This window comes from Notothenia coriiceps, unplaced genomic scaffold, assembly GCF_000735185.1.
Source record: "Notothenia coriiceps isolate Sejong01 unplaced genomic scaffold, NC01 NC01_scaffold00032100, whole genome shotgun sequence".
Classification (NCBI taxonomy): Eukaryota; Metazoa; Chordata; class Actinopteri; order Perciformes; family Nototheniidae; genus Notothenia; species Notothenia coriiceps.
The window spans coordinates 77,527-88,394 of NW_011364801.1; the positions used below are offsets into that span (position 1 = coordinate 77,527).

Consider the following 10,868-nt stretch of genomic DNA (forward strand, 5'->3'; position numbering starts at 1 on the left):
TGACTACTTCCGCCTCTGGTTATTGAACAGTTGTTTTTAAGAAGGCGATATATCCTCGTGTGCAGGAGGCAGCCAACATTTACTGAGGGTGTTGTCGCACTTCCGGGATGATCCACCTGACAAGCACGGGACGTCATTCAGGTACAAAGTAAAATAAAGCGCTGCAGAAGCCTGCTTAAATGAAAGATTTGTAGGCTGCAGGTGTGATTAAGTTCATGCTAACTTTGCTACCTGAACCTTTTGGGGTTATCTCGTGTTCGAATATCTGTAAACAAACTGACCCGTGAACGCATCACCGAGACGACCGAATGACACTCGAGTTTTAATTTTTTTTGTTTGGGAGCTCATCACATGGAGTCTTCAGGTAAGATACGTTTTACTGTTAAAGGATAACAATGTAGTTATAGTACAGTGTTATTGCAAGAAATGTATTGAAACCTAAAACATTTCCATTCGATGCAACTTTACACTTGTACTGCACTTTTTACTGACTATGTTAACTGCTCAAGCTAGCCCACTTTATATTTATTTAAGGATTAAGGTTTTTTTTACATGGTTTCATTTATGCTAGATCTATAAAGTAGGGTACTTGAACATTTTAACTTGAATTGTATTTAGTTTATAACACTAATTAATTCACTCATCTCTTTTCCATGCAAATGTATATACTCTGCTAGGGCTATATTGTACTTTTGCACATCACACATTTTTACCAGGTTTACAGCTTTAGTTCCCTTACAAATTCACATTACAAAGAATATTCTATGGCTTTACATTTTCCACATTAGTTATTAAAACGTAATTATTTAAAAGCAGGTAAAGGTAAAGATCATTTTAATAACTTTATATACTGAGTAGCTTGGGAATTTCTCCAAGAATTAACAAAGTTTGAGCTTATTCTATAATCATAAATAATTAATAATAATCTGTGATGAATTTATCAGATAATTAAGAACATTTAAAGGCAAAATGATGTGTTTACTTTGTGTCTGATTGTTCAGATGTTCAGCGGGGGGGCGGCAGTCTAAGGCGCTCCCCTTTCGACCTCATCATGAACCAGATCCGCAGGAAGCGTGCAGCGTCAGACAGGAAGCCTCTGGGACGCTTCCTGTCCAGAGACCGGACGGGCATCCCTGAGGACAGAGAGGAGAGAGGTGAGGGGGGAGGTTTGTTTGCCATGGATTTTCAGGTTGACTGTTGGATTGAAAATCTAACTGACTTTATGTGAGACCTTATAAGTAGTGTTGCAAATAAGAGAAGACAGAACTTTATTCACCCTCAGGGTCATTTTAAGTAAGACGGAGTGCTACAAAACACAAATCCACATAATCCAAAATAAACATAATGCCCTAAATAAAACAAGATTAATGGTATGCCATCACTCGTGCAATTTCACAAGATTGTAAAGAAATGTTAGAAAGAGAGTTAAACATTTTAAAGCACTTTATAAATACTTATCCAGCCTCTTAACAGCCTTTATCATCAGAACGTAGTGTTACTACAGCTTATATTGTGCATACTGTATGTGCTAGGAATGCAAAACAACATAAATAAGATGATAAAATTCAGACATGCGAAGAAATGAAGCTTTAAATGTGACTGATGTGTGTGTGTTTCAGGTGCAGCGGAGGGGGCAGAGAGTGAGTGTGACGCCGGCTGGGGCCGAGTGTGTGTGTTCCTGCAGAGGTTGGGGAAGAAGGCGGACAGCCGGAGCCTGAACCTCGCTCACTGTGACCTCACCGCTACTGACCTGCTGGAGCTCGGTGATTATTATATCATTATCAGAACAAATAAATAAAAACAATAATCATGTCATACATGTTTAGGTTGTTAAACACTGGTAAATTAACACACGCATTCCAACACATTCAAACTAAAAGATGTTATGGGATCTATTTGAAAGTATTCACAGACATTTTCAACAAATCTTTGAATTTGCGCAAAGAAACTAGAGCATTAAAACAATAATAATAAAACAATGATCAAAATATTTTCCAATCAATTGTCTGTCAATAATCCAATTTATTAATCAACTGATCGTTTCAGCTGTATTTGCTTGATTTGTAAGTAACTAAAGATTAAAAAAAGAGACGCAAAAAGCACAATATTTTGTGTATATATGTGGATTCAAAGTAACTGAAGTGAGGAGTTGGATGATAGCTGGATGATGCTCAGGTCGAATTCAAATATTAGGTCTCTATTTGCCTCTCAACATCCATTTACATTGACAGCATCGACATCTTCCTCCTCTGGTCCTCCTCTCACCTTCCTCTCGCTCTCTCTTCCCCCTCCCTCCCCCCTCAGCCACCCTGCTGCAGTTCCTCCCTCAGCTGGAGGAGATGGACGTCTCCTGGAACGGTCTGATTGGAGGAAGCCTCAAAGCGCTGACCTCTCACCTGCAGCATGCGGGGGGGGTCAGAGCTCTGAGGCTCTGCAGCTGCAGACTGGACGCCGAGGACCTCGCTGCTCTGGGTGAATATTTGTCATTTATCTTAAAGTTACGTGCAGGACAACTACGTTTATTTATATTTGGGCTATTTTGCTTCCATAACATGTCTTCTTTCAAATAAGTGGAAAGAAAAGGTAAATATCCTAAATCCACAATTACTTTACTAATTGTGTCTAATCCGTCTGTAGTTTTCTCCTAAATTCACCAAAAGTGAGCTCAACATAAAGCCTCATTTGTATATTTAAACATAACATATCGACTTTCAGCGGAAATCATCAATAATGAAAATACAATTAGATGTGTGGCTCTTTAGTTAAAGTTACTCACGACAAGGCCGGGAAAAATGAATGAATAAATGAATTAAATATCTTTACGTTGTGTCTTTACAGGTGAAGCTCTGGGCTGTGTGCCTCTCTTGGAGATCCTTGACCTGTCCTGGAACAGCGGCTTGGGGGGCGGCGCTTTGCAAGGCCTGCTGGGTAAACTGCCCCCCCCACTGAAGGAGCTTCACCTGGTGTCCTGCCAGCTCAATGCAGCTGATGCTACTCTACTGGGTAGAGTACTGACTGATATTAACTTAAATTAATGTTAGAAGAAGTTAATAAAGATATCATACAAATGCACTCGAGTAAAAGATGAAGCCGAGTACGTGTATAAAGTAGTAAAAAATTCAAATACGCCTGTAAAGTACCTCAATCTGGATCTTTCCTAGATATCACAACAGCATAACATACTGTCCTGTGTGTCCCTCAGGAGGACTGCTGTCTGGTCTCTCTGGTCTCTGTGTGTTGGACGTCTCCTGTAATCCTCAGCTCTCACAGGAAGTGGAAGCTTTCAGAGAGTTTTCCTCCTCTCTGTGTCACGCCGCCTCCATCACCACGCTGCGTTTACAGGCCTGCGGTCTGACGGAGGATGGCCTCCATGCTCTGGGTAGGACATCTGCTGAGTTCTGTGGATATATAAAGGTTTAGGAAGGTATCACGAGACAAATAAGTTGTTATAGCTGCAGGTTGAGAAAGTTAGTTTGTCTTTTACAGTAGCTGTCCATACCCCAGGTTTTTCGTGCTTCGTTCGGTCTCTACTGTATCTTATGGAGAGGGGCAGAAAAATGTTACATTTTGGCATTGCCTGTTTGTATGTTTGCCCTGAAGCACACAAAAAAAATCATGACAAACAAACTGTGGATATGTTTTTGGCACCCCCCCCCCCCTGTCCTGCAGGTGGTTCACTCCACGGCCTCCCCTCCCTGCGACAGCTGGACCTGTCCTGTAACAGAGGTCTGTCTGGAGGTCTGAGCCACCTCACGCTGCACCTATCTCACCTCACACACCTGCAGAGCCTGGACCTGCACCTCTGCTGCCACACACACACCGACCTGCAGGACCTCAGTGAGTCTGTGGCCTATGTTACATTTTGTTTATTTACTTTTCAAGGCAACTTTTTGATTTGAAGGACCTGCAGGAACCCTGTGATTCCTTATTCCTGCTTTGTAATGTGTGCTCTCTTTTTGGTCTTTTACAGCACTCATGCAGCAGATTTGAATTGATTTCTATTTCATTTGATTGTGTTCTTTCTAGTTATTAAAAGTGTGCATCAGTCTGTGTTGCTCTTACTTTAGAGATTTTCTTCATTGTCTTCAGTCCAGGCTCTTCCCTCACTGCCGGCACTAACGGAACTCGATGTGTCGTCCAATAAGGAGGTGGGGGGGGCGCTCCACTCGCTGCTCCCCGCCCTGCCTCTCACTCAGATGAGACGTCTGCCGCTCAACAGCTGCAGCCTGAGCCAGGAGGCCTTCACTGCTCTAGGTATGCACATACTCATACTGATACTGCAAGTACTGTACTACCAATATTGTTGTGGAAGTATTCAGATTACTTCAGTCAAATTGGCATTATAACAGAAACATGTAAAAAAATCACTTAATCAGAAAATCATGTAGTTATTGGTGATGCATTTATGTGTAAATATATATCATTTATTGTTGTAATAATTAATGAGAAAATGTTTATAAGATGATTATGATTTGTATGGAAACTAGAAATTACAATATTACTACAAACAACAAAGTTAAAGTTAACAAAACAAAGGAAGAAACATCTATTTGACAGGATTTAAAACGTATTTAATCATTTTCTACTCTTTTCATTCTCTGTTTATTTTATCCATAATTTCAAAATATGTGTCAGGTGGGATTCACGCAAACATTTACAAAAATGTGAATTTTGCTTGTTGAGTGTAGTGTAGTAAAAAGTTGTGTGCCTGACTGAGAGTTTATGTGTGTGTGTGTGTGTGTGTGTGTGTGTGTGTGTGTGTGTGTGTGTGTGTGTGTGTGTGTGTGTGTGTGTGTGTGTGTGTGTCAGCTGTGTGTGTGCCGTACCTGCGCAGTGTGGATTTGTCCTGGTGTAAGGTTGTTGGAGGACATCTGCCTCTGCTACTGGACGCTCTGCAGCCGGCGGTGCTGACGGAGCTCCGCCTCAGCAGCTGTGAGCTCACCACCGATGACCTGCAGCACCTGGGTAACACACACACACACACACACACACACGCACGCACGCACGCACATGCATAGTTTTCTGAAGGCTGAAACTGGTTTTAAAATAACTTAAGGGTCATATTTCAGGGTCTATTTCAAGTGTTTCTATTATTTCGTCCACTCTTTATATATCAATAAAGACAAAAATCATCACTAAAAGTATTAGATCTGCAACGAGGGATTAATTGCAGCTGCTTTTATTGAACTGTCACATAGCAGAGCCTTCGTTAGTGATATAAGTAACACCTGCGTTACACATGCAATCAAAAACACACTTGTACTCGTTGTACTGGAGACGGATAAAAAAAACATGTAAATCCGAAGTCTTTTGTGATACCCTGGTTCATATAATTATATTTCTTAATTTAGTCTTTCATAAGTGAGAATATATTCAGGTTTAATCAGCTGGAGTCTGTATTTAGGCACAAACTTTGCATATCCACTTTTGGGGATTTTCACACTCCACCATCATGAAGAAAACTGAAGAATTAACTTCAAAGAAAGTTAAGTAAATTCATAAAAGCTTTTCAGTAACAATTATTCGTTTTGCTTAAAAATATTTTACCTGACAACGGCAATTATTCCTGCATTTCTTCATCCATACTTTACTCAATAAATAGTAAATTAATAAAAAGAATAATCAAAGTTATACTGGAAAAACTCAAAATTGTTCTTCACTACGTCGCCATCTTAGCCATTACACAGATGTGGTAGAAAGTCAAATGTTTTCCCCTGAAATGATGAAGGGAAGAAATACTGCAGACCCAGAATGTGTGAAGTGAATGAAGTCCCCCTGTGTTCAGCTGCAGTGTGCCGGCGTGGCCTCCTCTCCTCTCTGCTCGTGTTGGACCTCTCCTATAACGCCTCAGTGGGGGATGAAGGGTGGTCCGCTCTCTTCGCAGCGGGGGGCCTGGGCTCGCTGCAGGAAGTGGACCTCAGCCTGCGACCTTTGACCTCGGCCCCCTGCACGGCCTGGCTGCCGGCGCTGCTGTGTGCTCTGCCCCCCCTCCCTGCGCTGACCCGCCTCTCTCTGCAGGGCTGGACCAGCAGCCCCCGGGACAGGAAGCAGCTGAAGCACTGCTTGAGGAAGAAGAGTGTGCTGCTGGAGTGGGACTCTCCCAATGAAGACGAAACATCTTCGTTTAAATCGACCAATCAGGAGAGTCCTGAGGAGTAGGGTTCAAAATCAAATGTTTTTTTCCCAATGAATAACACTCTTGTTAAAAAATTCCTGCACTCTGAGATTTAAACAGACAAATGACCACGCCTTGTATATTAGTCGTGACTAGTTTTCTAATATTGTATTATTGTGATATTCAGGCAACCTCAAAATAATTTATAAGTTAAAAAATTAGGAAACAAATCAAGTATTTTTCCCAATTTGAAAAAGTTTTCAAGCAATATAAATACATGCGAGCAGAAAGCAGTTCACATTTCCATGTAAAACAAATGTAATGAATCTTAATGTATGATATGGAGTACATAATAATGATAAAAAAGTATATTTCACTTTTTATAGTTGAAATTTGGTGAGCAGATATTATTATATAACCACAGAAAGCTCGACTGAAAGTTGATTAACAACAATACAATAAAAGTTGTCCAATTGTATATGTCATGAACTCTGTAGGGTTCCTTTAACAATCTTAAAACTTATATTCTGCACTCTTAAATCTCCGCACTGTAAATATAAATGTAAATAAGATGAAAGGATGTGAAATTTAGATGCACTTTTTTAAATTAAAAAATCTCACAAAAAACATGACAGTTTCTGACATCTATATGGCACATTTGTTCTGATTTATTTTGTTTATTTGACATTTCTGTGCATTTTAAAGTCTCTTTTTAAAGTCTGTTTGGATGCTGGTGGGTGTGAGGAGGGTTTAAGTTGGACTGCAGAGGAACACGTTGCTCACTAGTGTGTGGAGGAAAGTTGGAGTCAGTGTTAGAGGCGTGTTTTTTAAACGGTTCTGCTGCAGTGTTGGACGTGGTGGATGTGTCTGTCTCGGAGCAGTTTGTTCTGATATAGTGTTTCCTCAAACGTTGGAAGACCTCAGCCAGAAACACCCGGCCGTCCACCTCGTAGGCGCTGACGTCCGTCTGCTCTGCAGGCAGGCGGCCGCTGGAGGTCAGCTCTCTGAATGCCTGCAGAGGGAGATTTCAAGTGAATCTCTTAGATTAAAGCTGTATCCGTTAGAGTGTAGAGTGTGTAGAGTGTTTTACCTGACAGACGGGCTCCTCCAGGAGGTTTCCCCAGATGTAAAGGTGGCTCAGAGTTGTGCTGACGGCCAGAGAGTGAGCCAGAGACAGTAGACCCTTCCTCCCGATGTTGTTACTGCAGACAGACAGCCTGACAAAGAAAATACTTTAAATAAGAATAAAAGAACAACAAAATACTTTGAGATGCTCCAGTGAAATGTGGTCAGAAATATAAATTCAGTCTGCTTAAAATAAGTAAAAAAATTCCTCAAATCATGTAAAAAATGTAATATTTCTGCTCTTGATAGAAAATATTGAAAATCTACAAATGACTTATTACCTTAAAAGTCCTTCAAGTTAAACACACTGGATTCTTTTTCATATTCCGACATCTGAAAATCCTAACAATAAGTTTAGAAAAGTCTCGATATTTAGTCCTCTTCATAGCCACAAAACTCCTTGCTGGTTACTTTTACCTCTTCATACCTTTTAATTATTTAAAATTAGACAATTTTCCGGGAAAATGCTCAAAACCCAAACTTAGGTGATTAGCTCCATGATGTTTTAGGTGGATAAGAACCACAGTACAGTACAGCTGTTAAACAGATTGAGATAATGTGTCTCTTATCCAGAGGGTGGAGAGTCTGGCTGGACAGCATGATGGATACCAAAGCCTTGTTGGACTCACTCTCTGAGGCTGCAGCCTGGCAGGGCAACGGCCTCGCTCAGGTACATCGCTCCTACATCTTCAATCCGATTGAAGGACAGGTCTATGACCTCTAGGCTCGGGTTCTGCTTCAGAAGCCCGGCGAGGAAACGCGCGCCGTCACGAGTCACACGGTTACTGCAGACAATGAAACACAAGACCGAGAAGATGTGCAGAATCAGAAGCAGTTTCTGGATTTCTGTTTTACTCCACAACATTTACATCACAACATATTAATGAAAAGTCTAGATTTGATTGACACCTTCATTTGGCTTTTAAATCAGACCCAACTGTTTAATGATGCCCAAACTTAACCCAGCCTTGACACATTTGAAAGAATCTAAATAATTGATAACGCATGGCAAGATTGTGAAACACCACAAGAGTCCTTTATATTAAACCTCTACTGTTGTAAGACATAAAAGATGTGATGTGGAGGATGTGTCAGTTCGTACCAGCGCAGGTCCAGGTAGCGCAGGCCGTGGTTTTGTCGCAGGCCTTCAGTCAGCCTCTCCATCCCGGTGTCGCTCAGCCCCATCTTCCCCAGGTGGAGCTCCACCAGGCTGCTGTTCAGAGCCAGCATGTCAGAGAAGTGCACCGCCCACTCCTCCTGACAGACACACAGAGAGATGTATTTATTATATCGAGTGATGTATTCTATATAATGCTTTGTGTTTTACCTGGAGGCTGAAGAGCAGTGGTCTGCTGATATCCACAGAGAGAAGAGTCCTGTTGCTTTTCAACACAATGGAAAACGCTATCACACTCTGAGTGTCCTGCAGGGAAATCACACAACAGTAAATAGAATAGATGTCATTTTTATTTATTCTCTATATAATCCTTTTCAGAATCAGAATACTTTATTCATCTCAGGGAATATTGGGTATTATGACAGTTACTCAATTTTAGAGTGAAATACAAATGTAAAAAATGTTTATATAAACATAATTTAATTTGTGTGTGCTTACTAGGTCGCAGTTAGCCAGCTGCAGCTCCTGCAGGGTGTTGTTCACCTGGAGACTGCTCGCCAGCTGCATGGCTCCTCTGCTCTCCATTTTATTACCCGACAGTCTGAGTGAGAGCAAAGTGCTGTTACACTGCAGAGACAAAGAAAGAGAAAGATACTTTATGTTTGACATTTCAAGTCTTGAGCCAGATGTGTCAAACTCAAGCTAACAGTAAATGTATATCCTAACAAGAATGAGTGTGATTTTTAACGCCTGGTGTATCTTTTTCGCTTGTGCCATTGTTGCTCAAAATGTCTGTAGTAACCACTTAATCAGAATGGTAATAAACAAGTGTTGAGAGACTGAATAATACATTGTTGATATTGGTATTTTCTAGGGATTTGTTGACAAAAACCAAAAGTGAAAGTAAGCAGAAAGGATGCCTATGAATAGTTTTTTGTGTGTGTGTGTAAGAAATTAATATAAACCTCCAGGCTCTTGGCAAGAACTTCAGCTCCATTTCTCTGGAAGTCGTTTAACGTCAAGTCCAGAGATCGGAGACCTAAACTTTCCTCCTGCTCAGTGAAAAAGAAACATAAAATACAACAGGCAAATAATTGATAGGAAATATGACAACATAAGAAGCAGCTGTTGGAGATATAACAGTTTCAGGCAAAACTAACCATTCAACTGAAACCTGGCATCTTTACCTGTAAGAGCTCAGCAAGGTGTCCAACTCCTTCATCTGTTATGTTGTTGTACCTGAGATCAAGACCTGATGATACAAATAATACAAGTTTAAAATGTAAAGATGTTAGAGAAGTTGTTCACCTAAATCTGACAGCTCACCTGTCACACGCTTGTTGTTTTTCAAACATTTGGAGAGAGCGAGGATGTCTTGGTCATCAAGTCGCTGAACATTTCTCAGATGGTGGCTTCCTGACAGTTTTAAGGTGACATTTCTTGCAAACATACAACAACAAAACTTGTATTGAATACAGGATCAGACACCCATGCTGCCTTCAAGTGCACAGCATAAGGTCCATTGACATGCTTTTGGATGGAATTAACACAAATGGATTGCTAAGATTTCATAATTTTAACAGTAGTATAATAGTGGTGGTATAAGTAGGAGCAGTAGTATGTGGAGCTTATTGTATTCGGCAAGTAACTACAAAGTATAAAGTGTGTTTCCAGTGAACTGTAGTAGAATATAAGTGTAAAAGGAAAATACTTCAGCAAAGCAAAAACTTCCAATTCTAGCTTAGTACAGTAAAGTATTATGCTACTTAAGTAAAGCATGGTGAAAATTAAAGTACATTTGCTTAAGAACTTTAATAAGGTAGAATTTGTAGGTATTTTTTGTTTCCAACGATAATCTCAATATCCCCTAGCAGCACCTGAAGGCAACCTTACGTTAGCTACGGAAGCTAATCCTAACAATACGCTTTATTGACGCAAAAATGTAATTTGTTCGTAAATTCAGCAACATTTAGTCACTCACTCTGTTTCCGTCGTTTCCTGTAGAACTTGTAAAACGTGTGGATTTATTTGTATCTCATTTTCTGAGCAGACAGCGCAGTAAAACTCTGAAATATTTTCGCTAACCATCGTTGCGCCCGAAGCTTAAATTTGAGTTGTCATGGCAACAAGGGAGGATGGCGTCTTTCGAAGGACAAAAGACAATCTTAAAAAAACAAATTGTGATTCACGTTTAAGGAGATTATTAGAATTTGTCATAATTAATAGTTTTTGAATATATTAACAATATTCTTTTTTTCTATTTGAATGGCAATGTTGTTTCTTTTGCAACAAAAAACACTAAATATTTTAATCTCAAACATTTATTTTACTCATGTTAACTTTTAATATAGTTCATATATTTTTCTTAGTGTTTATTTATATATTTAAGATATATCTAGTTTTGTATATACAGTACATTATTTTTTTATCATAATTTATTCTTTAATCATCAGTTTCTTTTGAACATCTTTTTTACATCTGCTGGTTCAAGTTAACCATTCTTAATTTATA

At 39.9% G+C, this 10,868-nt stretch overlaps 2 protein-coding genes across 3 annotated transcripts; one reads left to right on the forward strand and one right to left on the reverse strand.

The window, feature by feature from the left end:
• Window positions 1-82: 82 nt before the first annotated feature.
• On the forward strand, window positions 83-6,712 carry lrrc31 (leucine rich repeat containing 31). 2 transcript variants are annotated; one of them, XM_010788718.1, is made up of 10 exons: window positions 83-364; window positions 1,002-1,154; window positions 1,620-1,763; window positions 2,305-2,472; window positions 2,839-3,003; window positions 3,203-3,379; window positions 3,670-3,837; window positions 4,090-4,254; window positions 4,810-4,965; window positions 5,786-6,712. In XM_010788718.1, the coding sequence occupies exons 1-10, from the start codon at window positions 352-354 to the stop codon at window positions 6,157-6,159; spliced, it is 1,683 nt and encodes a 560-aa protein (XP_010787020.1). In that variant the 5' UTR covers window positions 83-351; the 3' UTR covers window positions 6,160-6,712. The 2 variants fall into 2 exon arrangements, with proteins under 2 accessions (XP_010787020.1, XP_010787021.1); XM_010788719.1 differs by having other exon boundaries at window positions 84-364; window positions 1,010-1,154; window positions 5,786-6,711.
• Window positions 6,713-6,815: 103 nt separating this feature from the next.
• On the reverse strand, window positions 6,816-10,445 carry lrrc34 (leucine rich repeat containing 34). The gene is made up of 10 exons (XM_010788717.1): window positions 10,339-10,445; window positions 9,684-9,796; window positions 9,545-9,609; window positions 9,323-9,409; window positions 8,856-8,984; window positions 8,568-8,663; window positions 8,343-8,497; window positions 7,870-8,025; window positions 7,206-7,332; window positions 6,816-7,127 (listed from the first exon to the last, which is right to left on the reverse strand). The coding sequence occupies exons 1-10, from the start codon at window positions 10,443-10,445 to the stop codon at window positions 6,828-6,830; spliced, it is 1,335 nt and encodes a 444-aa protein (XP_010787019.1). The 3' UTR covers window positions 6,816-6,827.
• Between the last annotated feature and the right edge of the window lie 423 nt (window positions 10,446-10,868).